At 53.4% G+C, this 25502-nt stretch overlaps 1 protein-coding gene across 1 annotated transcript; it reads right to left on the minus strand.

Annotated features, from left to right (window-relative positions):
- Window positions 1-171: 171 nt before the first annotated feature.
- NOVA2 (NOVA alternative splicing regulator 2) lies at window positions 172-25502 on the minus strand. The gene is given in 5 exon segments (XM_053905506.1): window positions 172-867; window positions 870-1598; window positions 10808-10973; window positions 16071-16215; window positions 25270-25502. Coding segments are annotated over 5 exon segments (1479 nt in total). The 5' UTR covers window positions 25355-25502; the 3' UTR covers window positions 172-513.

Consider the following 25502-nt stretch of genomic DNA (forward strand, 5'->3'; position numbering starts at 1 on the left):
CCATATGGAAACAAAAACTTCTAAGGGGGGGGGGGGGGGCGGAAATCCTTACCAAAACACCAAACCAAAACAAACCAAACCAAACAAACAAAAAAAAACAAAACAAAAAAGAAGAAGTAGAAGAAAAGGAAAATAAAAAGAAAAAAAAAAAGGAGGGAAAGAAAGAGAAAATAACGCTTTGTTTTCTATTAAAATCAACAAAATGCAATATATACAGATATCACACAGACCTGGGCCCTGGGAGAGGAGGGTCAGGCCCAGTCAAGCATAGGGAGGGAAGGAGGGGTCAGTTCAGGGCTGGGGAGGGAGCTTCTGGGCCCCATCCCCAGCCAGCACTCAATCCTGCCTATGACTACCAGAAGGGGGGGTGCAGTCAGGCCTACCCCAGCCCCATCCCACGAGGAGCAGGACTACACCGAGCTGAGGTCAGGAGTTGGGGGTGTGGGGGAGGGGGAGGAGAAGGAAGAGGAGGAGAAGGGACAGGAAGGAGGGTGGGAGCAGACACCACAGGCCTCATCCCACTTTCTGGGGGTTTGAGGCCCTCACTCCCTGCTCGTAGGTGACCCGCTGGCTGATGAGGTATTGAGCGGCTTGCGTGGCCGCAGGGCTGCCCGTGATGGTGACCCGCCGGTTCCGCGTGCCTGGCAGGAACTCTCCCTTCTTGGAGATCTGGATGCGGGCGCCCGTCAGCTCCTGGTACTCCACCAACGTCTTGCCCCCTTTGCCCAGGATTGCCCCCACCAGGTTCTCAGGCACCGCAATCTCCACCAGCTCCTTGGCACTCTCGGCCGCCAACTTCTCGGCCGTCAGGAAGCCCCCGGCGGCCCCTGCCGCAGCTGCGGCGGCCACCAGCGGGCCGCCCCCCGCCGCCCGCCCCCGCCGCCCGCCCCGGCCCCGAGGTAGCCGTTGGCGGCTGCGGCCAAGGCGAAGGACCCCAGGGCTCCGGGGGGCGGGGGTGGAGGCGGGGCGGCCCCTCCGGCCGGCCCGGCCCCGGCCTCCCCCGCGTAGGACGCCAGGAGGTTGGCCGCGGCGGCGGCGGCGGGGTTGGCACCGGCGGCCACGGCGGCCAGGACCCCGGAGGCTGCGGCCGAGTTGAGGCCCAGGCCGAGGGAGTTGGTGTTGTAGCCGTAACTGGCCAGCGTGTTTAGCGCCGTGCTGATGGCCAGCAGGTCGGTGCCTGAGAAGGCGGGCAGGGCGGCCGGAAAGGCGCCCACGCCCGCCAGCCCCGCGGGGCCCAGCAGGCCGGAGGCGGCGGCGGCCGAGGCGGCGGCGGCGGCGGGCAGCACATCAGCGGGGCTGGCGTACGGTGAGCCGGTGGGGTTGGAGTTGGCCACGGGGCCAGCCACGTTGGCGTAGCTGATGTTGAGGCAGCTGCTGCTCTGGGGGTCTTCCTGTACCTTCTGCACGATGGCGCTCACGGCCTTGTGCACCTGCTCCGGTTCGCCGCTGACTGTCACCACGCGCTCCTGAAGGTTGATGCCCTCTGGCTTCTGGGACAGCTGCACCCAGGCACCCGACTGTTCCATCACGGCTTTCACTGTCGCGCCCCCCTTGCCGATGATCAGGCCCGCGGTGCTGTTGGGGACGATCAGCTTGGCCTGCGTGTGGAGGGAGAGGGAGGGTCTTTAGGATGGTGGGTGGAGACTGAACAGTAAATCAGTCTGGGGCTGGCCGTCTTAAGTCATTCTCGCCCCCCTGCTCTCAAGTGCCCCAAACCAGGCCCGGTGTGCCCCTTGAAATGCACCCCAGGGTCCTATGGGTTGTTAAAAAGTGAAATGCTTCCATATAGGTTGGTTAAAAAAACAAAGTAAAAAGGGCTAATACTCCAAGTCCCCTCAGTAGGCGCTCAGCCACCCTGTCCCATGCCTCTGGGGCCCCTGGGACCTCTCTTCCATCCCGCACCTTAAAGGCCTAATGGCTGACCCAGTGGGCCCCCTCCAGGACACTGTTCCCCACTTGCACTGGTGCCCTAGCCTTCTAGCTCATTGAACACTCTGACTCCAGCCCCAGAAAAGGACTCATTAAGTCTCATTTTACAGATGAGCCACTTGAGGCCTAAGAGACCAAGGGACTTGCCCCAAGGTAACCCAGATAGCGAAGGAGCTGAAATCCAGACTCACGGATTCCTGCTCCATGGTGTTTCCTGCCCTATGTCAAGGTCGCCTCCCTTAACCTCTTTTTGTTATCAGCCAAATTGTTGTCCCCACCATTCACATGATCCCCAGTGCCTCGGAATAGGGCTGTATTTGGAGAGCGGGTCTTTTATTTTTGATTTTTTTTAATGTTTATTTTTGAGAGAGAGAGAGAGAGGGCAGGGTGGGGGTGGGGTTAGAGAGAGAAGGAGACACAGAATCTGAAGCAGGTTCAAGGCTCTGAGCCGTCAGCACACAGCCCTGACGCAGGGCTGCAACTCACGAACTGTGAGATCATGACCTGAGCCGAATTCCGACCTCAACCTACTGAGCCACCCAGGTGCCCCTGGAGACAGAGTCTTTCAGGAAGCAACTAAGGTTAAGTGAGGCTACCGGGGTGGGTCCTGATTCAATAGGACTGGCGTCCTTAGAAGAAGAGGGGATTAGGACACAGGCACGCACAGCACAGAGGGAAGACCGCATGAGAACACAGAGAGAGAGGACGACCGCCGGCAGGCCAAGGAGAGAAGCCTCCGAAGAAACCAACACTGCCCCAGATCGCAGGCTTCCAGTCTCAGCAACTGGGAGCGAATGAATTTCTTCTGTTGCTTAAGCCACCCGGTGGCGCTTTGTCAGGACAGCCCTAGCAGTCTAATACCGTTGTCCTAGGTGTAGAATGAAGATAACAAGACCTTACACCGGCAAAGGCAGGGAGAAAATCGATCGCTTAAATAACAGTGGTCCCCTACTGGGGTGCAGAGCAGCCGGTCCTTTGCCGCTGCAAATCCGATCAGTCTGAATTCCAGCGGGGAGATTTCAATGCCCAAATTCTCCTTTCACATATCCGAGAGCATTTCCACACCTAAATTCCTCTTTCTCAGTCTTCCCCGTGTCCTGTCAGACCTGTGGGTTCCACCCCCTGACGCTGTCACCCCTGTGTCTCCTCTCTGCCCCTGAGCCAGCCCCTGGGGGATGTTTGGAACATTTGTGGGAGCGGTTTTGGTTGTCATGGTGACTGGAAGCAGATACAGGCATTCAGTGGGCAGGGCCTTGAGTATTTGCACCCCAGAATGTGAGAGTCAGTTCTTCACAAGGATGAACCGTCCAAGTCCCCGTGGCTTTTATTTTTATTAAAAAATTTTTTTAATGTTTATTTATTTTTGTGTGTGTGAGAGAGAGAGACAGAGCATGAGGAGGGAAGGGGCACAGAGAGCCCGGGACAGAGAATCCGAAGCAGGCTCCAGGCTCTGAGCCATCAGCACAGAGCCCGATGCGGGGCCCAAACTCACAAACTGTGAGATCATGACCTGAGCCGAAGTCGGATGCTTACTTGACTGAGCCACCCAGGTGACCCCTATATGGATTTTAAATGCCTCCCTGGACATTCATCTCGGTAAAAAGTCTGTTTATAAATCTCAGAGCCCAAACCTGAGCCCCATGATCCATGTAAGTACCTAATTTTGTTTCCCCCCAATGGTTTTAAGATCGACTGAAATTGCCAGGAATGCAACCAATCAGTAAATGAAGGGAAGATCGTACCTTGTTTTGTTTTGAATTTCACCAAGAGTCGTGCGTCATTTAAAAATAAAACGTGACAACAGTAGTAACACCACATATATTATTTATGTGTCCGATGCTACACCCTGGATCCCTGTGTTTGTCCCTGTCTCTTTCGCTCAGGCTGGGTGAGGTGTGGGCAGGTGACTATTTCGTTACTTCTACTGGGGTCCTGGCTGAACACTTACGTGTTAAAATCCATCTCATTTTATAACAAATCGCCTTCCTTTCATTTCTTATGTAAAAAAGTCTTATGGGATAAAGAAAACGTACATCCGTACAATGGAGTATTCTTTGGCAGTCAACTTAAATGGACCAAGTACCGACCCAGGCTACAACGTGGATGAACCTAGAAAACACGCTGTGTGAAACGAAGCCAGACACAAAAGACCACCTATTGTACGATTCCATTTATATGGATGTTCAGAGCAGGGAAATCTATAGACACAGAAAGTAGATTAGCGGTGGCTTAGGCCTGGAGTGGGGGTGGTGGTGCTGCTGAGCTGTGGGGATTGAGGAGTGATAGCTAAGGGGATCAAGGTTGCTTTTTGAGGAAATGAAATGTTCTAGAATTGATTGTGGGCATGGATGCACAATTCTGCATATACTAAAAACTTCGAACTGCACACTCTACATGGGTGAATTGTACGGGTGCGAATGAGTATCTCAATACGACTGTTAAAGATATGACAGATTTAGATATGTAATATATCGACATCATATGCATTTTCTCATGTGCCGCAATGAGCGTGTGTATGTGTGTGTGTATAATTTCAGAGTTAAGTGGGGTGGGAAAAATATTTGCAGGAGAAAGAGGGCGTGGGCTTTGACAAAACTGAGAACCACTGCTCTCCTTGCTCTGCTCTGTGTGAGCCGACTTCAACTCTTCCCTCGCTCCCTCTCGCTGACCCCTGCGCCGGCTACTAGACTCCCTGCTGTTCCTCCAACTTGCAAGCTTGGTCCAGACTCGGGGCCTTTGCACCAGCTGTTCCCTTACTTAGGATGTTCCTTCCCAGAAAAGAAGACTCCCCTCTCTCATCATTCAGGTTTTTGCACAAATGCACCTCCTTGGAGGGACCTTACCACCCCAATTATCAAGGCTTGTTTATTTTGCTTATTTTCTGTCCCTATACAAACACCTCCAGACTTGTATCCAACTGCTAACCTCACATCGCTAGTATCATGTAGAATGGACACCTCAGACTTAGAAGTCCGAAGTGAAACTCTTCATCTTCTCAAATGTGTTTCTGCCATGGTCTTCCTCATGTCAGTATGTGGAAACTGCACTCTTTCACTTCTCAGGCTCAAGACTTAGGAGTCTTCTCTTTCTCTCCCACTCAACACCCAATCAGCAACCCTGTTGCCACTACCTTCAAAATACATAGTAGATGAGGTGTCTGGCTGGCTCAGTCTGTAGACAGTGAGTCTTGATCTCAGGGTTACAATTTTGAGCCGCTCATTGAGTGTAGAGATTACTTTAAAAAATCTTTATATTATATATATATATATATATATATATATATATATACTAAGTGTATATAGTGTATATATATACACACTATATATATATTTATATATAAATATATAGCATATATTTATATATAGTATATATTTATATATACTACATAATATATAAATATATAGTCTTATATATATTAGACTATATTTATAAGTATATAGTCTATATAATATATAGACTAAAATATATAGTCTAATATATATTAGGCTATTCTAGATTAAAAGAGAGTAATGAGGCATAACAACCCAATGCAATGCATGAATATTCTTGGATAGAAAAATACTTTATAGGGGTGCCTGGGTGGCTCAGTCAGTTAAGCGTCCAACTTCAGCTCAGGTCATGATCTCTCGGTTCAAGGATTCAAGCTCCGCATTGGGCCCTGTGCTGACAGCTCAGAGCCTGGAGCCTGCTTTGGATTCTGTGTCTCCCTCTCTCTGCCCCTCCCCTGCTGGCGCTATCTCTCTCTCTCTCTTTCAAAAACAAACCTTAAAAAAAATTTTTTTTTAAGAAAAATACTTTATAGATATAAAAGATATTTGGGGACAATGTGAATATGAGCTTGTTATTAACTTAAAGTATGGAATTGGTGTTAGCTTTTGTAGGTGTGATAATAGTAACATAACAATATAGGACACGCCCTTAGTCTTGGGAGACGCATGCTGAAGAATGTAGGGGTGAAGAGTCATGACGTTTATACTTATTCTCAAGTGGATCAGCAAAAATAAAGAAACAACCCAACAAACACACAAATAAAACCAACCAGTGTGTGTGTGTGTGTGTGTGTGTGTGTGTGTGTGTGAAGAGGTAAAGCAGATGTTAACAATTGGTGAATGTAAGTGCAGTGTGTAGAGAGTTCACTGTGTTACTTTAAAACATTTTCAAAATAAAAAGGAGAAAAAAATGCCCCAGTGCTCTTTCCTCCTCTTTTCTGCTTTATTTTTCTTCATAGCACTTTTCACTCTCTGCCATTTACTTATTTTATTCATTTTCTGGTTTTTGGTGTCCCCAAGAAAGAATGTAAGATCCACAAGGGTGGAGATTTTTGTCTGGATTGTTGACTACTGGGTTCTTGGGGCCTCGGGGAATGCCTGGTACGCATACAGCAAAAAGTGTGTGGATGGATGGATGGATGGAAGAAGGAACAATAATGTGTCCACAGGACCAAGCAGGAATGGAACTGGATGGAGGAGGCCAGGTGTATCTCACCTGGTGGTGTGTGTGTGTGTGTGTGTGTGTGTGTGTGTAGGCAGGGAGGGAGAAAACTCAGCCTGATATGAGTTTTCTAGATTAATTGGAAATTCTGATTTGTAGAATGGGAAGCACCCTAGTTTTTATATATTGGTGATCTCGGGTTCAACATCCTGGCTCTACCACTAATGCTGGGCAAGGGACATACCCTCTTTGAGACTCCGTTTTCTCGTCTGTAAAATGGGGCTATTCATTCCTCCTCCACAGAATTTGTGTGAGGCCTGAGATCATTCATGGGATGATGAGCTTCAGTAAGGAACTACTGCCCCTTAGTTATGTTTCTGCTTGGCTCTTATGGGCATATCATCATCCGTTTCAAACCAGCAGCATTTTCTGAGCACCTGCTATGTGCTAAGTTAGGTGCCATGTGAAGCATCCAGTTAATATGTGCTCATAGTAGGTACTCAGGAAATGGTTGTTACCCCCATGGGCAGACCTGGATTTACATCTCACATCTGTGGCACAGTCACTTTAAAAATGGCCTAACGGTTCTTCAAAAAGTTAAACATATCATCTGACCCAATTCCATTCATATGTATATACCCCAAAGAACGGAAAACTATGCCCACACATGTTCCTAGCAGCATTATTCATAATAGCTGAAAAGTAGAAACAACCCAAAGGACTATCAACTGATAGACAAACAAAATGTGGTCTCTCCATCGAGTGAAGTATTATTTGGCCATAAAAAACAAGGAAGTTTTGGTCTATGTTACAATACGGATTAATCTTTTTTTTTTAATTTTTTTTAATGTTTATTTATTTTTGAGACAGAGAGAGACAGAGCATGAACAGGGGAGGGTCAGAGAGAGAGGGAGACACAGAATCGGAAGCAGGCTCCCGGCTCCAGGCTCCGAGCTGTCAGCACAGAGCCCGACGCGGGGCTCGAACTCACAGACCGTGAGATCATGACCTGAGCCGAAGTCGGACGCTTAACCAACTGAGCCACCCAGGCGCCCCTACAATACGGATTAATCTTGAAAACATGAGGCTACGGGAAAGAAGCCAGACACCAAAGGCCACATATTATATCATTCAATTTATATAAAACATCCAGAATAGGCAAATCCATAGACACCAAAAGTAGGTTAGTGGTTGGGAGGGACAGGGAGTGGGGCTAGGGAATGGCTGTGACTGCCAAGGGGTATGAGTCTTCTTTTTGGAGTGGTGAAGACGTTTTGGAATTACATTAGGTGATCGACGCACAGCTTTGTGAGTATACTGAACAACCAATAAATTGTATACGTTAAGATGGTGAACTTTACAGCATGCGAATTATATCTCAACACAGCCGTTATTAAAAAATATATATATATCATCAGAAAAATGTCAGACAAGTCAAGCAGATAGAACAGAATGCAATAAACCAGACCTAAGAGTAAAGAGGTATTTAGTATGATACAGCACTTCAGAGGGTAAAAGGATGACGTAATTGTTCACCAAAACGTGGTAAGAGCAAATGCCTTCACCTCTCTGTGCCTCAGTTTCCTTATCTCCAGCACCGACACAACCACAGCTACTCCGTATGACTATTGGGAACATTCAGTGATGGGAATGCCTGCCACATGGGAAGCCCTCAGAAAATGGTAGCTGTCTTCATGATAGGGTCAGGTGGTAGAACCACAGCATCTTAGAGAGATCGCAAGGTGCAGTTTCATGGACAGAGTTTTAGAATAATGTATGTCTAGAATCTTGAAATCACAGAGCCATAGAACTGTAGGAGTTTTAGGGCCAGAAAGACCTGAGAGACCATCTGTCTCCATGATTTGCAAGTCTGTGGAAATTTTCAAATAGTAATAATGATAATAATGATGATGATGATGATGATAATAATAATAGCAGAAGCTAACAGTGCTTCCATAGGCCAGACACTGCTGTAAACACTTCTGTAGAGTAATTTACTTAATTTCTATAACCATCCTACAAGCATAGGTTAGGTACTATTATCACATTTTATGGATTGGAAAACAGAGGCAAGAGAGGCTAAATAACTTGCTCAAGGTCACACAGATAGTAAGTAATAGAGCCAGGATCTGATCCCAGTCCAGAATCTGTGTTCAGAGTCCCAAGTCTTCACCCCAGAAATTCTGATTCAATGGCTCTGGGCTGGGACCCAGGAATCTGCATTCTATGCTACCTAGAGGATAAGATATCAGCCAGGGCTGAGAACCACTGGTGTAGTCCAGAGGTGGCAAACTGATGGTCCTCGGGCCATAGGCAGCCCACAGCCACATAGTTGTTTTGTTTTGTTTTTAAGTAGGCTCCATGCCCAGTGTAGAGCCCAGTGTGGGGCTTGAACTCAACGACCCTGAGATCGAGAATTGAGCTGAGATCAAGAGTCAGATGCTTAACCGACCGAGCCACCCACGTGCCCCATACATAGTGTTTTTAAGACTGAGCCAACCTTTAAAAATCAGTCGATTTCAAATATTTCTGGCTTCTTTTGAAAAATGTGGAAGATGTGGCCACACTTTGTCTACATTCCCAAAAGGCAAGAATTAAGTGGAGCTGAGTAGCAGCTGCCCCGTTTAGGGCATTATATCTCTCTGATGAGGCCAGAGTCCTCAATTCTTTATGTTCCCTTGCTGAATCTTGGAGGCATTTCAATTTATAATCCCTGATTTGGCCCAGCTTCCACACTGTAAAGAAAGGAAACTGAGGCTTACAGAAGGGAAAGGGACCCAGAGTAACACAGCAAGTCCAATGTAGAAAGAGAGGAGACCCATCTCCCGACCTAAAAATCCCCTAATAACGGCAGCTAACATTTTTTGAGAACTTTCTATGTATTAGGCATACATGCTATGTGCTTTTTTAAAAACCAGGGAGCACTAATCACTGCCCTTCAGTAGGTACCCTAGTGAATCTCATTTTGCAGATGAGAAAATTTGGGGCATGGAGAAATCAAGTCACTTGTTCAAGGTCGCACAGGTGAGAAGTACATTATCAGAGTAAGATTCAACTCAACATCTCACTCCAGAGCCTGAGCCTTCAGTCTCAACTCTTTCATTCTTTGAAGCCCCCAGTAATAAGTAAGGGGAGGAAAAATCCTGGTTCTATAACCTTTCGATTCCACTACCTCTGAATTCCTGTGGATTAGGGGGTGGGGTGGAAGGATCAGGCGCAGATGGTGCTGACCCCATTTCTCTGCAACACGTGCAAACTCTTCGTGAACTTGGAGCCCTTTGAGGCCGCCACCAAGGCAGAGGGAAGAGGCAATATCCTTGCGACCCTGTAAACTGTGTGTAAACTGTGGCCTGCCCGTGGGAAGGGAATCGGGAGAGACCGGGCAGAGACGCTTCAGCACCAAGGACAGCAGCCGCGCTCCAAACCCCCAAGCCCGAAGTCTTTTTTGGGAACGATCCGCTAGGCAGCATTCTTCCAGGGTTTTCCGCCCACCGTTTTCCCAGGAGCTTGGGGGAACTCAGGTCCGTGGTTTCTCCCATCTCAGGGCAACAAGAATTCCCAAGAATTCCAGATTCCTTTACCGAGGGTCTGTCTCTTGTCTTTGCTTCTAGGCAGACGTTAAGGAACCCTCACAAGTGGCCTGTCTTCCTGCCAGGGACTCTCTCCCCTTTGCCTCGTCTGCGCAAGTATATGGGAGCGGGGAAAGGGAGAGAAAAGCAGGAGTGCGCGCAGTTCCCTTCCCCTCCGCCTCCTACCCATTCGGGGCCACGCTTCCAGGGCCCCTGCCGCAAGCCCACCTGCCCGGTGAGCGCCGTGGTCATGGCAACCAGAGAGGCTGGGAGAGTGATTGGTCCCCTCGCTGCCACGCCCCTACGCCACCGCTTCCCAGTAACTGAGGCAACCAAGAGGACCGGCCCTCCTCCTTTCATCCCTCCTAGAGAGCGCTGTGTAGGAGAGGGACGTGCCTTCTCTCTCGCTAGCGAAATACCACTTCTCCAAAATGGTGGCTACTCTCATACAATAATTCATGGAGAGAGGGAGTATGAAGTCATTTCTAAACTCTTCTGGATGAGGATGGGCTGTCACTGAAGCCACTTCCGGTGAGAACAGGAAGTGGGAGGCAGGTTGCTCTAATGGGATGAGGTGGAAGGAAAGAGAGGGTCTAGAGAATCCCAGGAAGGAGGGATAAGTTGGAGGGGGGGGGCTGTCTGGGCCAAATTCTCCCAAACTTTCACTCTCTCTCTGAATCAAGCCCACTCCAAGAGTTTTGGAGTCCCTAGGCTGATTCCCTAATAATAGGACTAACTAACTACTACCATGTATTTGATTGACAAACCTCTTATCGGCGTTACCCCATTAAACTTCCACAGTAACCCAGTGGTATGGGAGAAGTGTCTTCTCCGAACCTCACCGGTTTTACAGAAACCCAGCCTTTGCCCCTGCTGACCTGCTTGGCTCTGTCGGGGTTCATCGTGGTTTGGGGTTGAAGGATGTTGACCACCTCAGGCTTGGTCATTGCTTGTGGGATTTCTCGGACCTTCTCAGCAATAAAGCTGTGCACAGCATTCAAGGCCTCTGCTGTGCCCTGTACCAGGCATACTCGCTCTGTGGTTCCTGTTGAGCAAGGGAGAGAGAGGGCACACTCATCAGACAGGAATAGGAAAATTCCTGGGAGACAGGTCCCACTTAATGGAAAGAGAAAACCTAGGTCCAGAAAGTGAACCTGACTGGGCCCAGATCACATGGTAAGTAAGCCTGGGGAAGCTGGCATCCAGGGTTCTCAGGCCATGATGAGTAGCTGGAAAAGTGAGTGGAATGCCTGTTTCATAATCTGTACTTCGTGTCCCTCCCCCAAAACAACCCCAGGGGGATGGAAGGATGATGCTTAAGTGCTTTGCGATGCCCACAGCAGCCCAGGGCAGGGGAGACAGGGCTCAGCTGCCTCTTCCCAGTCCTTGCCGGCTCCCGGTTGCTCTGGCAACCATTCACTCCCTCCCTCCAACCAACCCCCCCCCCCCCCAGAAGCGGAGAGAGCTCAGGCCTGCAATGGTTGCCACAGTAACTGGAACCCCCTTATCGGTCTGGCTGGCCGGGTCCTCAGCCCACCCCCAGGGGGACGAGGGACGAAGCCCCGTTGCCGTGGCAACCCCTGAAAGCCTGCAGCGAAGGCCTCTGGGCTTTTGGAGAGGATGGGGAAGGGCTGGGGGATGGGGGAGGCAGAAGAGAGGCCTGAGTGCCTGCTTGGACCCACCAGATGGAGGGCTGAAGGGTGGGGGAGGGCAAGGGTGTGGACAGGGGAGAGAGGAGGCAACTTGTGGAAGGGCAGGAACTCAGGGATGGAGAAAGGAGGGTGGGGTGGATGCCTTTGCTGGAGATCGCCTAGATATTGGCTGTGGTTCTAATCTAGGCATGCTTATTGTGTGTGCGTGTGTGTGCGTGTGTGTGCGTGCGTGTGTGTGTGTGTGTGTGTATCAGAGGTGGGGAGACAGCTAGGAGAAGAGAAGCCAACTCTGGGTGGTGCTGGGATATATGTGTGTGGGACAGAGACTCTGGGTGATACTCTAACCAGTGTGAATATATCTCTTAGGCTGTTTGAGTGAGTGGTGTGTGTGTGTGTGTGTGTGTGTGTGTGTGTGTGTGTGCACACGCATACATGCATGTGTATACTTGGGCAGGACTGGCTAAATTATCTTTATCTGTGTATGTGTGTAAGAGAAAGAGTGGGAGAGACCGCGTGACATAGTGAATCCAGTAAAGATATGTGCACTGTTATGCAGGGGAAAGACTTGGATGTCACTGTGAAGTTCAAGGGTATGTATACTATTGGTGAGAACCGGGCTGGTAGAACATGAGAGTTTGAGACACAGAAACAAAGAATCTCATGAAGCAGCATTGAGGCTGTGTGACGAGTGTGTATCACTTTGAGACTGGATGTCAGTGGGAGTGTTGGCAAGAAAGAGACAACCTCTAGGTGTTCAACTATGACTGGTCCGTGTGACAATTGTATGAGTGCCCGGGGGAGCCAGGCATGTTTCGTGTGTGGAACCGGTATCTGTCTCTCTCCTGGGGTGGGACTCTGCCGGCAGGACCATTAGCTCCCTGGGTTTGTAGAAGGTCTTGAGTGTGTGCCGGGCTTCGTGTGCCCGGGCGTCTGGGACATCTGGGGGTGAGTGTCTGGCGTCCTGTGGGCGTTCTAGTGCAGCACGATGGTGTTTCCACTCTGACCCCTCCCTTGCCATGTCTCAGCCTGGCATCTGGCAGTCTCTCCATGCATCTGGGTATCACTGTCTTGGGTCACTTGTGTACTTGACATCCCCCATATCCTTTGGGCCGCCGTTACTCACTCTTATTCCCCCCAACCCCAGAACAATGGATTGGTCTGAGCCAAGGGTGAGTCAGCGTGCAGGCTGCCTCCGTCTGGGTGTAAATAGGAAAGGGTGTGGGTCAGGGTGGGAACTGGGGGGAGGGGGGGCGGGGTGGCCCTAGGGACAGCCTGGCTAGAGTGGCTCCTCTCTCCATTTCTGCGTGGCTCCCTTCCAGCTCAGGAGTCTGTGACTTCCCGCTCTTTGTCGTTCTTAACTGGGGTCCACAAGGGCTTTGTGGGGGAAGGGGTTCGGTTAACCCCTGAAAGAGCGTCCAGTAATGACAGCTGGTGCTTCCAAAATACCAAGTACTAGGCACCGATCTGAGCACCCGGTATATATTCATGCACTTAAAGGATGAGGTAGGCAGCACGATGATTCTTGATTTACTGCTAAGGACACTGAGGCACAGAGAAGGTTTGGGATTTGTCCAAGTTCACTCAGCCAGTAGTGAAAGTTCAGGGTTTTGAATGCAGGCGTCTGGCTTCAGAGCCTGGGCTTTTAACCACTGAGACACCCTGTGCTAAATACGGAGTGTGTGGAGAGTGTGTGTGTGTGTGTGTGTGTGTGTGTGTGTGTGTGTGTTGGGGGAAAGGCATAAAATGGTTACATTTTTGCTTTTGTATTTTTCATAGTAAAAAAGAATGTGTATGGATTTACTAAGTACTCACTTAAGATTTTGCACTTTAAGGCAACTATTTTATAAATCAATAATTTGTTTTTAAAGTGTGTGTGTCTGTGCTTTTTTTTTTTTTTTCTGGGGACAGAGTTTTGGGCAAATGCTCAAAATCAGAAGGAGTTTAGAATCACTCTAGGGTGCCTGAGTGGATGTACAGAAGTCTGTGTGGCTTTGGGCGGGCAACTGCTTTCTGGGTCTCAGTTTCTCCACATATGATCTGGAAGGATGGAATCTGGGGCTTGGAGTTTCCTGTACCAAGGAGGGGACACCCTTTGTGTTCTGCCCCTCCCCTGGGGTTAAAGGTCAGGTGGGTTTTTGTTTCACGTAGTAAACACAAGTGCAGTGTGTGTGTGTGTGTGTGTGTGTGTGTGTGTGTCCATCTGTCTGTGTGATTGTGTGTGAACCCATAAGGCCTAGAGGGCCCTTTGGATGTTACCATTGTCATTTGTCATCTGTTCTGGATGCTTCAGTCACAACGAACCAACTACCCCTCCGGTCTTTGAACATGCCAGTTCATCTTCCTGGAGTGCTCTTCCCTGCTTTTATCTAGCTCACTCTTACTTATTGTCCTGGGCCCCTCCTCCAGGAAGCCCTCCCTGACCTTTCTAGGCTGGGTCAGGTGCCCTGGCCGGGCTGCCACCACCCTCTGGCCTTCCCCGTCTTAGCCCTGACCATGCTGGGTCAGTGAAGGTGTCCCGCCTGTCTTCCCCCCTGGGCTGTGAGATCTGTGAGGGAAAGGGCGGGACATCTCAGTCACGGCTGTGTCCTCATCGCTGTCGATACAGTAGGTGTCCAGCAGATGTGGGGTGAATAAATTAATGAAAGGGGGTTAGCCAGGAGCAGAGGGAAATAAGCTGATGGTCTCAAGCAGTAGCATTCTCATTTCTCGTGTTCCTGTGGTTCGTGGGAAGTCCTGGGGGCAGGACTAGGATTAGAGGGCTGTGTCCTGTACCTCTGAGTCAAGAGCCGGCACGTGCCAGACGATCTAGAAGTTCCATGTCAGGAATGGGGTGTGTGTGTGTGTGTGTGCGCGCGCTGGCCGCATGTCCTGGGGCTGGGGGGAGTTGCTGGCTCACGCTGCCTGTGTGAATGGTATTTGGCCCAAGAGAGCCAACGACCGTCCCATCCTCTGGGGATCTCAGCTGCCTGGCCTGTGGGCTGTGTCACTGAGATGGGAGGAGATGATGTGTCTCATGTCACACGATGTGATCCAGGAGTAAGGAACCAAGTGTCCTCGGATAAATGCCCCAGGTACAGGTTCTTATCCGTATCTTGTGGGCCTAGGGGGTGTGCGCGGGAAACTGGGCCAGGGTGGAAGAGGAAAGCGGCGGGTGAGTGTGTGTGTGTGTGTGCGTGTGTGTGTGTGTGCCTGGTTCCCTGGACTGTTCTCTAAACCTCTTGCCAAAGCTGCTTAGTGAGATGGGAGGCAGGGCGGGTGGAGGAGGGAGGAGGGGGAGAGAGAGAGAGAGAGAGAGAATATGAATGTGCCCTGACCCTGGGCTACAGCTCTGGTGTTTGACCTAAAAAATCCAAGGGGATTAAGGATGAACTAGAGCCAGCTCTGGACCAAAGATGCAATTCTGGGGGCCTTCCCTGGATTCCTGGATGTCGAAGCCCAGGCATTGGTCTTGGGAGGGAGAGAAGTGGGGGGTGACATACGCAGAAGGATTAGAGGGAGTGGAGGGGCCTTGAAAATGTTATGGTTGTGGGAGAGAGAGAGCTGGAGGACAGGCAGAAAAGATGCTGGGTTTGGAGAAAGGAAAGGAAATCCATGAAGGGGGCTGAGACTGAGAAGGAAACCTAAAAGGAGAGACGGGTGAGCAGAGGCAGGGAGAAATGAGGGGCAATCCGGCAGAGTGACCCCATTGAGGGGTGCTATCGAAGAAATACTGGTTGAGTGCACGACTGGCCGGAGAGAGTTAAGGAGCAAGAGAAAGAAAAACGTGAGACCACGAGAGGTGGAAGGAAAGGAAAAGTTGGGGAGAGGGGTGGGAAGGGAGGAAGAGGGGGAAAGAGGAGGGAGGGAGAGAAGAGGAAAAGCAGAGACGGATCCGACCGATGGGAACGAGAGGTGAGGGTGGGTCCCAACAGAATCAGAGAGATAGAAGCAAAAAGAAGAGCCGGAGGAGGTGGACAGAGGGGCGGTGGGGATGGAGACTCAGGGGAACAAGAGATTGGGAAAGTCAGAAGCAGAATGAGAAGGACATAGGAAGAATGACACAGAGAAAACCAGAGCGGCCCGGACTGGGCAAGATGGGGTAACAGGGAAATCCACAGGGGGAGAGTGGGGGCAAAGAAGAGCGGCGGGGGGTGTGCAACACGGATGGCTGCCCCCCCCCACGCCCCAAGGGCCACCCTGACACACCTGCCTCCTGCCCACCCCCCTCCAGCAACTCCAACTGACCCAAAGGGGCAGGTGTGTGGGAAGGGGCACATCTGCGAGCACACCATGCAAATGAGCTCATGAATATGCAGCAGGCCCATTGTCTTGCCCTGCCCCCACCCCCATCCTGCTCAGGCCTGGCCCCTGGGGCTGAGAGCAGCTCTGTCCCCTTAGGAGGGGGGAGGCCCCCATCACTCTTACTGCCCCAAGGGCAGCTCTTGCCTGCTTATCCAGGACCCAGGTGGGAGGACAGGAGGCCTAGGGCAGAGTCTGGGCCAGGGCTCACCCCGGATAGAAGTCTTTGGACTTAGAGAGCTTGATGGTAGCTCCTGTCTCCTTCTGCAGCTGTACGATGGTCTGCCCGCCCTTGCCAATGATGGAGCCTGCTGCGTAGCTGGGGATCAGCACCTTCAGGAAGTATTCGCCTTCCTCTGCAGGGGCACACGGAGGGGGGGGGGAGTGAGGGAGTCAGGGGAAGGGGTCTTCATCTTCGGTATGGTTGTGGGCACAGGAAACCACCGGCATCCCAGGAACACACAGGGGCCATGATCATGAGAATAGCAGTGGGGAAAATAACACAAATAATGATGTTCACTCATTCACTCACTCACTCACTCACTCACTCATTCATTCATTCCACAAATAGTTCCCGAGCACCTGTTACCCGCCCGCTTGGCACTGTCTTAGCGAAACAGCCCTGAGGGAAGCAGACAAACTCCCTGATTTCGCAAGCCAATGAGGCAAATAAGACCGAAAGAGTTTGGGCGATTCAGCCAAGAGCTCACACAGCTACATTCTTCTAGAAGGGTGGCGGGGGGGGGGGGGGGGGAGACAGACAGTATGCCAAGGAAACAAAAAGGGGCAGGAAAAGGAGATAGGGGTTGTAGGGAGAGCTGCAGGGTCAGATCCGGTAGCCGGGAAAGCCCTCCCCAAGAACGTGGCATTCTCTGTTTAACAGACCCTTCTACAGAACCCAGGACATGCTAACCTCTGTTCCAACTACTGTACGCATATCAGTTCTTTGAATTTCCACACTGGTGCCATGAAAGACGTACTTTTTGAAAGCCCATTTTACAGACAAGGAAACAAAGGTAACATGATGGCCCCAGATCACATAGCTAGTAGGTGGCAGTGCTGAGATTTGAACCCAACCTGGCGACCGTTGTGATACGCTGCCTCCAGGCTGTGGAGGTGGGAAGGGAACCATGTGGCTCTCTGGGGGAGCAAGTGCAAAGGCCCTGGGGTGGGATCGTGCCTGAGTTGTCCGAGGGAAAGTGAGGCAGCCGGTGTCGGTGGGGCTGAGGAAGAGAGCGGGAGAGCGGAGGGAGGGGAGGGCCGGGAGGGGTGGTGGTAGTGGTGGGCTGTAGAACTTTGTGGACCACGGTGAGGTCTTTGGTTTTTACTCCCAGTGAGATGGGAAGCATGGGAAGGCTCTGAGCAGAGGAGGGATGGGGTCTGACTTAAGTCTCAAGAAGATCCCTCTGATGCTCATGAGGCAGGAGTAATGGCGATCTGACTGGTGGAACCACTGAGGGGTGTGGGGAGGAGGGCTGGACTCCAGAGATGTTCTCAACGCTCAATAGGGACCCGGCACTGTGCTTCGCAAGCTTGACCTCAACCATTCCCTACAACTCCCAACGAGGTGGGCGTAATGAGCTCCATTTTTACGTAGGAGGAAACTGAGGCGCAGAGACAGTGAAGGCACCAGCCCAAGGTCAGCTGCTCAACGGCACCAAGACAGCCACTGGCTTGAGGGTCCAACGCAATCCTGCTTCCTTCTTGGCCCCCACTTGCTTAGCACCTTCCGATCCTGCTAGCTAAGACCAACACACTCAAGGACAGTCTCCAAGACCTACAGGTGGTGACAGTGGCCACTGTGGGACTGTGGCCATTCTTTTTTATGGACCAGTCTTCTCGGTCATGTGTAAAGCACTTTGTGAATGCACTCAAGGCACATGCCTAACCTCTCCTACCTTCTAACCAAACTGTTGCCCCTAAGTTCTCATAGGGTGGGAATTCTGGAGACTTCTCAGTAGAAGATCCTCTGTGATTTGGCCCTGCATTTCTTTCCAGCATCACGTCCTCATCTTCCACTATGTGCATCAGACCATCAGACATAGCTTTGCTCCTCAAACGTTCCCTCCGCCCCCCACCCATCTCAGGGCCTTTGCACATTCGCTTTGCTTGGAACTCTCCTTCCACAGCGAATTCCTCTTGTCCTTCAGGCCCTCACTCAAATATTGCTTCTTCTTGGAAGCTTTCCTGGAACCCAGAGGAGGAGTGGATCCCTCCTCCCTGTCTTATGCCTTCAGAGCAACGTATCACAGAAGGCCCATTGTGGGTCATGTCACTGGAGCTCACCCTCGTGTCCCAGGGACTCGTGTGGTGCCTGGCACATAGTAGGCATGCAATAAACCCGGGGGAAAGGAAGGGAGGGGCCAGGCCATTCTGCTTCCAAAGCTTAAGGTCTTAAACCATCCTCAGTGGTTTTTTAATTTTTTTCTTTTAACCAAAGGAAACCTATTTTCAATGTCTCACATGAAACTCCAACACACAGAGCAGAAGAGAGAAACTGTTCTGGTAAAAGTGGGGGCAGGGTGGGGGGCTGGGAGCCCTGCCCACCTCTGCTTGATCCCTTAAGACGGAAGGTTCTGAACTCCCCGGTGCGTTAAGATGGGGGTATAGGGGCTGGATGTGGCTTTGCAGGCATGGCGAGAGGGTCCAGAATGAAGGGGTTGCCCTGAGCCCAAGGCAATCCTCTTAAACTTGCCTCATCAGACCATTAAACCTATTAGGTAATTAGTCCCCCAGAGTGCCTTCCCATCGATCATCCTGACCACCCCCCCCCCTGAATTTGCTTTCTTCTCTGGGCTCACAGAGGTGGCCCCTTGCCTGACGCCGCCCCTAAACCTGCCACAGAGATGGGGGGCCAGCTCTCCACCTCTGGGAGGCTCAGAAAGATGGGGAGGGCGTTCTCACAAGGGTTCCAACCTCTTTTTCCTTCTTTGACTTCATTGCCACTCTTCTCTCCAGCCAGGGGCCTCGTCCTGAACTTCCCTCTTTTTTTTTTTTTTTTTTAACGTTCATTTATTATTGAGAGACAGAGAGAGACAGAGCACAAGCAGGGGAGGGGCAGAGAGAGAGGAGGAGACACAGAAGCCGAAGCAGGCTCCAGGCTCTGAGCCGTCAGCACAGAGCCCGATGCGGGGCTCGAACTCACAAACCGCGAGATCACGACCTGAGCCTGAAGTCGGACGCTTACCCGACTGAGCCACCCAGGCGCCCCTGCCCCGCCTCCGCAAACTCCCCTCTTAAAGATGGGAGGTATTCATCTGTTCTGAAGAAAACTGATTACCCACACACACACCCCGTTTTCTGTTCCCTCTGTCTCACACTTTCCCAGGAATCTCCCTTTGAAGCCGCAGAAACAGCCCTCGACAGAGTGTGAATTTTGCCACTGACAGGCCGCGTGGCCTTGGGCAAGCCGCCTCACCTCTCCGGGCCTCAGTTTTCTCACTGATAGAATGGGGACATGAGAGCACTACCTCCTAGGGCTACGGCAACTCGTTAAATGATAAATCATAAAGCACTTGGGATGGTCTCGGGCACGTAGAGCCCTTGAGAAACGTTAGCTCTCATTACCTCCATCCCGATCGCTAGCGATGCTGATGTCAGGAACACAAGTAGAGTTCTCACAGCGTCTGGCCCAAACGGGGAGACGAGCCCCTAAGGTCTGAGGTTTTTGTTGGGCAACCGGAGGAAGGGGAGACCCCACTTCCTTCATCACGTGCCCCGTAGGGGCTGCCCCAGGCCTTTCTCTCCTTCTTGGAGGAGGAAGGAGCTCTCATTGATGGAAGCGAGCCGCCACCCCCCCCCATCGCCACCCCCCCCCCACCCCGCCCCTTCTCCCGCCCAGCATCTCTGACTCCCTCCCTCCCTCGACTGCCTTCTCTCCTTCTCCTCCCCTCCCTTCCTCCAACAAATCCTTCCTGGGCACCCACTCTGTGCCAGGCCTCGTTTTAGGTGCTGGTGACACAGCACGGAACAAGACCCACGGTCCATTTCCCTCAAGTCCGCTCCCTTTGAACATTTAAACGCATCTATTTCAAGAGGACATTTGAACATCGCTGCTCATAATCAGGGTTTGAAGGCGGGTTACGTCCCACCCACCCCCACGAAGCATATCATAGACACATACAAGGGTAAAAGGAAAAAAAAAAAGTTGGTCCGTGGACCGCCTGAAACCATCTTATGGGTGCTCTGGGCGGGGGGGTGGGGGGGTGGGTGCCCGTATCAGACCGACCTCAGGCCCGTCTCCTGTGGAGAGTGACCATTGGGACCTCCCGCCTGCAGAACTCAGGGCAGGAGTCCCCGGTGTGGCCAACAGACCGCTCTGCTCCTCTTCGGAATCTTCTGCACATCCCTCTCATTCAGGGGCACCCCTCCCTCCCATGTGATCCCCGCCTCCCCCAGGAAAGAGCCAGGCCGCGATTTCCCGGCCTGCCTTGCAGCCACGGACCCTCCGCTGAACCCAGAGCCCCCAGACTTCACACGCTCCCACCCAGTCCGAACAACCAAGGCTCTCCCTGTGGAAAAGTTCTTCCTTCTACCGAAGTAGAGTCTGAACCCCCAAACTCTGCACCCACCTACCTCCACCCCCCCTCTTGGCGCTCCCCTTGGGACTCAGGAAGCTCCCTTTACCCACGATGGGGACCGAAGCAGTCGAGATGCCAACTTCCCCTCTCCCGATCGTTTCCTCCCACTACAATGTCAAGCATTCGCCCCTTGGGAAGGGGCTGTCTTCCTCCTTCTAGTCTCCCCCTAACTTTGGTGCCCACCGTCCTCAGACATGCTTCTGGAGTCTTCCAAAAGGCAAAGAATACCCCTCTCCCCTTCAATAATGTTTAGCTGCCCAAGAGATTGGGGGTGCCGTGGCAAGGGTGGCCCTTTTATTGTCAGAGAGTTGACCCTGAGAGGTGGCTTTACGTGGAGGGTGGGGGGAGGTCATTAAAAAATAATAAAATAAAGGGGGGGTCATTAATGACAAAGGCAGACCCGAAGGGGTGTATGTCGTAGAGGTGTTTTCAGGCACAGCACGTCTGGGGAGGACCGGCCGCCGGGGTGTCGGCGCTCGGGGTACCTGCTCTGGGTGGGGGGGTTGGGGACGGGAGGGTGGGTGTGTCCCACGGAGCTCCGAGGTGGCTGGGGTGTGAGGTTGGTATTGTCGTGGGAGTGTGGGGGGGGTGTTGTTGGTGAAAGGCAAGCCATGGCGGGGTGCGGGGGGGCAGTGGCGCCCCCCCAGGAGGGCTGGGACGTCAGGTGTATGAAGAAGTCTCTCTGTGGACGTCGGGGGTGCCCGTGCGTGGGAGAAATGCAGTCCAACCGGGGCGTGGCGCGTGCTTCCAAGGGACGAGAGGCCGAAGGGGCGATGCGGGCTCTGGGTGAGAGAAGGGTGGCTGGGTGCGATGTCGTGGAGGCTGCGGCGGCCCGACCCTAATAGCACTAGGGTAGGCCTCCCATCTGCCAGGCCTCCCATCTGCCAGGCCTTTTGCCGAGTGCTTCACAGAGACAATCTCATTGAACCCACTCCGACAGCCCCGGGAGGGGCGCAGGGGCAGATCTCCGCGGCCCCCATTTTCCAGATGCGGAGACTGAGACCCGGAGGCGTGGAATAACTTGCTTGAGGGTCCCACACCAAGCACGTGGCAGTGAGGCGACGAACCCTCCCCTGGGGGAAGGTCTCGCTCTTGACCCTTGGTGACATTGTCTTGATGTTACACAGTGAGGGATGCTGGGAGCAAGACGCCGCTGCCTTAAGCTAGTCTGGGGTGTGCGCGCGCGCCCGCATGTGGGGGAGAGTGGCCGTTTCTGTACGTATGGGGGTGACAGAGATGGGAATACAGTCAGCAGTCTGCTATTCTAGTGGCACTTTAAGGGTCCCATCTGGGGGCGCCTGGGTGGCTCAGTCGGTTAAGCGGCCGACTTCGGCTCAGGTCGTGATCTTGCGGTTAGCGGGTTCGAGCCCCACCTCGGGCTCTGTGCTGACAGCTCAGGGCCTGGAGCCTGCTTCGGAGTCTGTCTCTCTCTCTCTCTGCCCCTACCCCACTCCTGCTCCGTTTCTCTCTCTCTCTCTCTCAAAAAATAAATAAAATAAACATTAAAAAAATAAAAAGTAAATAAAGAGTCCCATCTGTACCTGGGCGGGCGGGGGGGGGGGAGTGGGAGGCAGGTGACACTCTTTGTTATTGTCCCACCAGACTGCAGTCACTTGTGTCTCTGATGGGTTCCCCCTGGAGTTCCCATTCAACCTCTTCACCCAAGTCCCCCTGTGCTTGGACAGCCTGTCCCCCTCCCAGTGGCCTCTGTCAGTCACACCGCACAGACACCAATGGTAACAGCCGCTACCTCTCCTACGAGCCCCCAAGAATGGGCCGGCTGGCGCTGCGGGCAGGAGCTCAGTCTGCCCCCCCACCCCCCGTCTGCCACGACTTGCTGTGACACCCCAGAAAACTCCCTCACCCCTCTGAGCCTCGGCTTCCTCGCCTGAAAACGGGGTTCACTATCGTGTCTAGCCACAGAACGGAGCCCGTCTCCCGGGTTCAAACCCCAACTCTGCCTCTTGTTAGCTGACTGACCTCGGGCACATTACTTAACCTCTCTGTGCCTCGGTTTGTCATCTGTAAGAAGGGTAACATAACAGAATTATAAGGATTAATGATCGGGTCCGTGCCAAGCATTTTCCATAATACTTCCTGGCGCACTGCAGACCATAGATGTTAGCCATTATTATAATGCATTATTAATTATTACATCACAGAGTGTTGGGAGAATTACATGAAATGCTGCCTCTGAAGCAGCAAGCAATGATAATGTTAGTCATTATTACTATTATCGGGGCGGTTATTGGGATCTCCCCACTTGCCAGATGGTGACCCTGAGGCTCAGAAGGGACGCGAGGGTGACCCGGCATCCCCCCCCCCGCCCCCCCCCCCCCCGCGTCGGGACAGTATTATTGCAAGAAGCCCTCAACGTTGAGATGGAAGTCCCGGATCCTCGCCCAACGCTGCCCCCTGAGCGTCAACGGAGGACTGTCCCTCTGCAGCTCCGGGCCTCAGTTTCCCCGCGGGTCCACGGGAGGGGAGGTGGCAGAGTCTGGAGGAGAGGGTCCCTAAGGGCTCCTCCCAGTCTCCCCGCTGCTGAGGGGGGCCGGGCGCACGGTGGTTAAGCACGCGGGCTTTGGAGCCAGGCAGCCCAGCGCTGGATAGATCCCAGCGCCACCAACTCCTGAGCTGTGTGACTTGGGGCAAGTGGCTTCGTTTCGCCGAGAGCCTGTTTTCCTCTTGTGAAAAAGCAGCTCCGGTCGCCTCCCCCAGAGGGCTGTATTGGGAAATTAACCCATATCTCAGAGCCCGACTGGCAGTAGGTGCCGAGTACTTGGGCCTGACCGTCCTTGGCACAGCATCACCACCGTTAGGCAGCTCTGGAGGACCTCAGTCCCTTCCAAAGAAGGACGAGACCCCTTTCCTCAAGCAGGGGCAGGGCTGGGCTGCCAGGTCGGGCTCTCCCCGGGACTGGGAATGGCCCGCGGCAGGAAGGAGGGAAGGAAGTTGGCTGGGACACATTCATGTGTGTGCTGGGGGGTGGGGGAGCAGGAAGAAGGACAGGAAATTCCCTCTCACCCCTCCCCCAACTTCCCTTTCCTTCGATTTCTGCCGGACACCCCCCCCCCCCGCCCCCACAGGCAGCCAGGGGGTCCCCGATTCCTGTCCCACCGCGACGGGAGTGGGAGGGGGGCTGGAGTGGGAGGAAAGAGAACGGAGGGGAGGAGGCGGGAGGCCCCCACCCCACCCACCGGGTGGAGGGGGGTGGGGAGCGCAGTCTGCCCCAGGCCATCCCTCTCCCGTCCGGAGGAAAAGGCCAGAGGAAGCAGATTTTGGCCAAGGTGACCGCGGGGAGGGGCTTGGCTGCTCTGGGGTCTCCCTCCATCCAGGGAGCTAATAGGCTGGCCTCTGGGGTCTCCGAGACTCCCCACCTCCTTCCTGAGTCCCTGGCCACAGAGTTGCACCCCTAGAGTTACCAGCTTGTCCTTTATTCTCTGGTACACCTACCTCCTCGGGTCACACACACAGTGAGGGGCCCTCCCGTCTGTCTTCCACGCACACACCTTCTGTGTTGTCAAACACTCAGACATCACACACACACACACACACACACACACACACAATCCCTTGTCTCTCTCTCACACACAGATCACTCTCACATTCCTGGTGTTACACACTCAACCATTTCACACAAACACCCGCCCTTTGTGACAGCTACACACACACACACACACGCACGCACGCACACGCACACATACCCCTTCCCTTTCCATAGCCCTTGGGTGTCATCTATACACGTTCCCTGTTCCCTGTCACACAGGCACCCATCCTTCCCTCCCCTTGTTACACACCCTCGTGCAGTTCACCCACGGAGCCCCAACCTCTCCCGTCATACGCCCACCTTCCCTTGTCGCACACGCCCCCTCTGATGTCACCGTTGCACACCTCCATGTGTCACACCCAGCCACAGCCTCTTTGGAGTCACGCCCACACCCTTTTCTTGTCACATACCCTCACCAGCTTCTCCTGGTCCCACCCCACCCCAGACACGCCTGTGTCACACACACGGAACTGCCTTCCTGGATCCACACGGCCTCCCTCTCGTGGCTCACACCCAAAGCTGGCCCATTCAGCTTCCCCCACACGCCCCCTCACACCCTCTCACTCATGTGTCACAAGGCCACAGCCCCCTCCAGGGTGACAGGCACACACTCTCCCTGGCCACACTTACCCCTCTGAGAGCCTCAGACACAGAGCCCAGCCCCTCATCTCACCCTGCCTCTTACACACAAACACACACACACACCTGTCCCAGCCACACGTTCTCCCACCTGGGTTTACACACCCACCCATTCCCCCATTTCACCCAACACACCCACCCAGCTTGTCCCCACGCACGATCCCGCCCATGGCCCACTCATGCCTCCCTCTGGGACAACCCTTGCTCAGGACATCCCCAGGGAGGGAGGCTGGGAAGCTCCGGGTCCACAGGCCTCCTCTACTCCTTCCCCTCCCCCCTGCCAGGACACGCCAGCCCGGGAACACCCCTGCCCCGAAAGGGTCACATCACACACCCCTCAAGGACACAGAGACACCCGCCCGGAGAGACCCACGCCCCCCATCCTTTGCGCCCCCCAAGGACACTTACCACCCCCTCCCCCCCCCCACCCCTTTTCATCGCAGACAAAGCTCTCAGCCCGGGGCAGCGGCGAGAGGGGGAGGGGGTCCGGCCCCCTCCCCAACGCCCCTCTCAGCTCCCGGGGCTAGGGAGGGGCGCCCTTCCCCTCCCCAGAGCCCTTGCACCTGCCACGGAGGGGGGAGGAGGATGGAGAAAGACGAGGCCCCCTGCCCGCTCCCCCACACCGAGCCGCAACCCTTTCTCACCTCCCGTGTTGCTGCGCTTGGTGCAGACCACCTCGGGGGGCGTTTCGAGGGGCCTCTTGCGGGAATCCGGGGCCTCGGGCTCCATGGGGGGGGCCTGGGGCGGCGGCTGCTGCTGCTGCGGCGGCTGCGGCGGCGGCGGCGGCGGCTGCTGTGGCGGCGGCGACGGCTGCTGGGGAGGCTGGGGTTGCGGCGGCGGCGGCGGCGGGGGCGGCGGCGGCTGCGGGGCCGCGGAG

This window comes from Panthera pardus, unplaced genomic scaffold, assembly GCF_024362965.1.
Source record: "Panthera pardus isolate Hobbes unplaced genomic scaffold, ASM2436296v1 HiC_scaffold_18, whole genome shotgun sequence".
In the NCBI taxonomy this organism is placed as follows: domain Eukaryota; kingdom Metazoa; phylum Chordata; class Mammalia; order Carnivora; family Felidae; genus Panthera; species Panthera pardus.